At 38.1% G+C, this 3,410-nt stretch overlaps 1 protein-coding gene across 1 annotated transcript in view; it reads right to left on the bottom strand.

Annotated features, from left to right (window-relative positions):
- Nucleotides 1-1,385: 1,385 nt before the first annotated feature.
- The window catches only part of id3 (inhibitor of DNA binding 3), a 2,480-nt gene continuing 455 nt past the window's right edge, over nucleotides 1,386-3,410 (bottom strand). Inside the window, exons 2-3 of the mRNA XM_061696174.1 lie at nucleotides 3,249-3,322; nucleotides 1,386-2,130 (exon numbers count right to left, since the gene is read on the bottom strand). Of these exons, the coding sequence (XP_061552158.1) occupies nucleotides 3,269-3,322 (54 nt within the window). The 3' untranslated portion in view covers nucleotides 1,386-2,130; nucleotides 3,249-3,268. The remainder of the gene's footprint in view (nucleotides 2,131-3,248; nucleotides 3,323-3,410) is intronic.

The following is a 3,410-nucleotide window of genomic DNA, read 5'->3' on the forward strand; positions in this document are numbered from 1 at the left end:
CTTTAAATAATGATTCAATTAAAATGCATTGCACATAAACGTTAAATAAAATGGCACCTATGTAAACGTTTCAAAACAGTTCTCACAGATTAAATTCAAATGTATGGTACTTAAAAGTTAAATACAACTGAGATGTACTAAAGCAATGTACAGTACAAAAGTGAATTTAAAAAAAAAGTGAGTCTGTGTCACATAATTTTCACATTTTCTTTATAGTTTTCTTTTTATTACCATGTTTCTTCTGGCTATAGCTCGTACGATTCACTTCCATACAAAAAAATACAACCACTATACATGGTAAACATTAATGCTAGAAAATAAAATACATACGAATGATGGAATGGCTAGCAGCAGCAGCACAGTGTACCAGTGGTTAGCACGTTAGCCTCACAGTCCTGAGGTTTGGGGTTTGAATCTCGACTCTTGTGCTGTGAGTGAGTTTGCAAGTTCTCAAGTGTGAAAATTGTTTGTACACCTCTTGGTTTATTAATTACATCATAATTTTTACTAATGCCGATTGGGTTAATGTGCCATTTATTCTTCCTTTTAATCCCAAAAGTTTGATGTTTTTTGGTGAGTGAAATTCTGTGTGACAAGACTGAGTGGTAGTCTCTTCCTCCAACACTGCCATCTTGTGGTATAATTTGGCATACTGTGTTTGATATCTTTTTATACTCTTACTTTGGTTTCATCATTGTGGTTAACTAACATGACTGATGCCTTCGTGCAAATACTGCACAGTAGATAGAGTATGTATGTAGTACGACACATATAGAGTGGAGCACACTAATTGGTCGCACTGTGGTATAAAGAATGGAGTAAATAGCTGCTTTGTACCACTAGATGGCGGTATTACCCAACTATTCTGCCAAGACAGGGACTCATTTTGTTTAGCATTTTCAACGCTTTTTTTGACCGGGGAGATAAGAATTTATAATAAATCACAATTTTACATTTTGAATTTATTCAGTCTTTAAAACAGGAGGCAAGTTGGGCAGTGAGTAATTCCACGTTATGCCGCCAGGGAGGGGGGGTAAGCCTACAATGCCATAAAAACGTTACACGTGTTTTTATCTCCTAAGTAGTTTGTCAAATGCATACTTCAGAACATGCTAGTCAGATGAGTGATTTTGCTGACGTAATGACTCCTACCAGCAGTGCCCACATTATTGTGCACATTGCAGCGGGGACCGTAAGCTTTTGCTTTCACATGGGCTATCATTTTCACTTTTTTTTTTATTAGGAAAGCTACATTCATTGGGACTCCAGTACAACAGTGCATTCTACATTTGTTTTTCTTGTCTTGCCAATTTATGCAAATATACTGCTGTGAATATTAAAAGTGTAATAAACCCAACCAATTAAACTACAAGATTCAATAAAAATCATGCTGCTCCAACCTTTATGCCAAATATGCTGTAATAGATTAGTCAACGCATAAAACATCAATCAATTTCAGTCAAAAATGACAGCACACATAGGAAAATATTAATAAATGCACAGGAAACCCACAGCTGCAACCCCCCTCGATTGATTTTCCACCCATACACATCCTGTGGTGTTCACAATGTTCTATAACTTCACACCACATGCATCAAACCATCCTGCTTAGTTTGTTTAAAATTGTGTTTATTTCATGACATAACCGAATTTACAAACAAGCTTTACAATAACGAGTTTATGAAACTCAGTGGAATCTCGTCCGTGGAAATAACAACAATCCCCACAGACAGCTTACAAGTAACTCTATTATAGAGTTTCTGGATTGTGATAATCATAAAAACAAAAGAAAAAACAATTACTCACATACACACCTAAGATATGTACACTGGTTGCACGTTGATTAGAAAACAAACAGGGGTGAAGAGGGTGGAGCTGGCTGGAATGCAAATATTTGAAGGTGCAGTGTAGGAAAGGGTCCAAAATGGAGGCCTGATGAAGCTTTGGTGTGTTGATGTGTCCATCCCGGACGGAACGAGCAGAAAAACAGTCAGCGCTTTCCATCTCGTCTGCATACCTATCCCACCCTTTGTTGCACCCCCCCCCCCCCAATCCCCTCCCCTCCCCACCCCAACCCACTCTTGTGCTCTTCTTGCCTGCAGTGAAGTGGAGACATGAGTTTCCCTGCACCTGCATGGAGAGAAGGAAAGAAAAAGTCAAGATTCCTCCAGCTCCTCCTCCTCCCTCCCTCTCAGCCGCAGACAGACTGGCGCCGAGCGTGGAGCGTTCATTAACCCCGGGCAGATAGCGATGAATCCCCCTTACAAATGGGCCTCGTCTAATTAGCAGCCGCTCTAGATTGTTCACACAAATCAATGGGCTGCTTTATCTTAAGCTCGTTTTCAAGTGATTTCACACTCACACCCCAATCAAAAAAAAAAACAAGTCACAGCAGGAAAACCAATCCTGTATTTACACTCAATAAAAGGACTAAAATACTGGTTTTTCATCATTTTAACAAGTTTGACTAGCTTTAAGGCAAGGGTGGGAGACATATGGCCTGTGGTCCACAAATGCAGACCCTCAAAGCATTTTAAGCAGACCATCACGCAAAACCTCCAGCAAAGTGTTACAAAAGAGGCCAAAAATATTATTCAGAATTGTTAACACACAGTTAAGTCCAGAAATAGTGTACCCATGTATTGGGGATTAACAACAAACCACTTTTTTTTATTAAAAGAGGTTTTGAGTTTTGGCCATCAAAATTGCAACCCATATTTAATCATAAAGTTAATATGGACTTGATATAATAGAAAAATAAGTTCCCTATCCCTGCTTTTAAAGTGACTGTTGCACAATGTCATAGTGAGTCTTCCTGATTTCTACATTCAAATCATGTCTCACCAAGAATCCTACTCATGCTTTACATTTAAATCATGTCAGAGGAAAAACCCTATAGAGTTATGCAATAAAATAATTATATAACCAATCAGTCAATAAGGCTTAAACAATAAGAGGGAATAATTTTTTTTTTTTTTTTTAAATAATTTGTACAATTTGTTGCCTACAAAGTAATACAAAAAGAGTTCCTTAGTTGTAAACAAAATTAATAAAAAATAAATACAAAAAACATGGCGCATTGGGACATTTTTTTTTCTGGCAGGCCGCATATTGGCCCACACGCAACATGTTGCTCACCCCTGACTTCTGCCCAATGACAGACGAGAGATGACATCAGTGAACATAAGAGAAACATCGACAAAATGTTTTAAGTACGACTAAAAAAAAAGTGGCAGTAGTGTACCTACCATTGGTCACGTGATATATCCTAATGGAACAAACGCCCTTCATCTTTGGAGAAAGTTCTGGTCAGGTCAGCAGTCTACAAGAAGATCCGGACGTTAAATTAGCATCGTACAGTACAGAACTCTGTCATATTTATGGCCGTTTTTATGTTTGCACCCAGATGA

This window comes from Phycodurus eques, chromosome 14 (assembly GCF_024500275.1).
Source record: "Phycodurus eques isolate BA_2022a chromosome 14, UOR_Pequ_1.1, whole genome shotgun sequence".
NCBI lineage: Eukaryota > Metazoa > Chordata > Actinopteri > Syngnathiformes > Syngnathidae > Phycodurus > Phycodurus eques.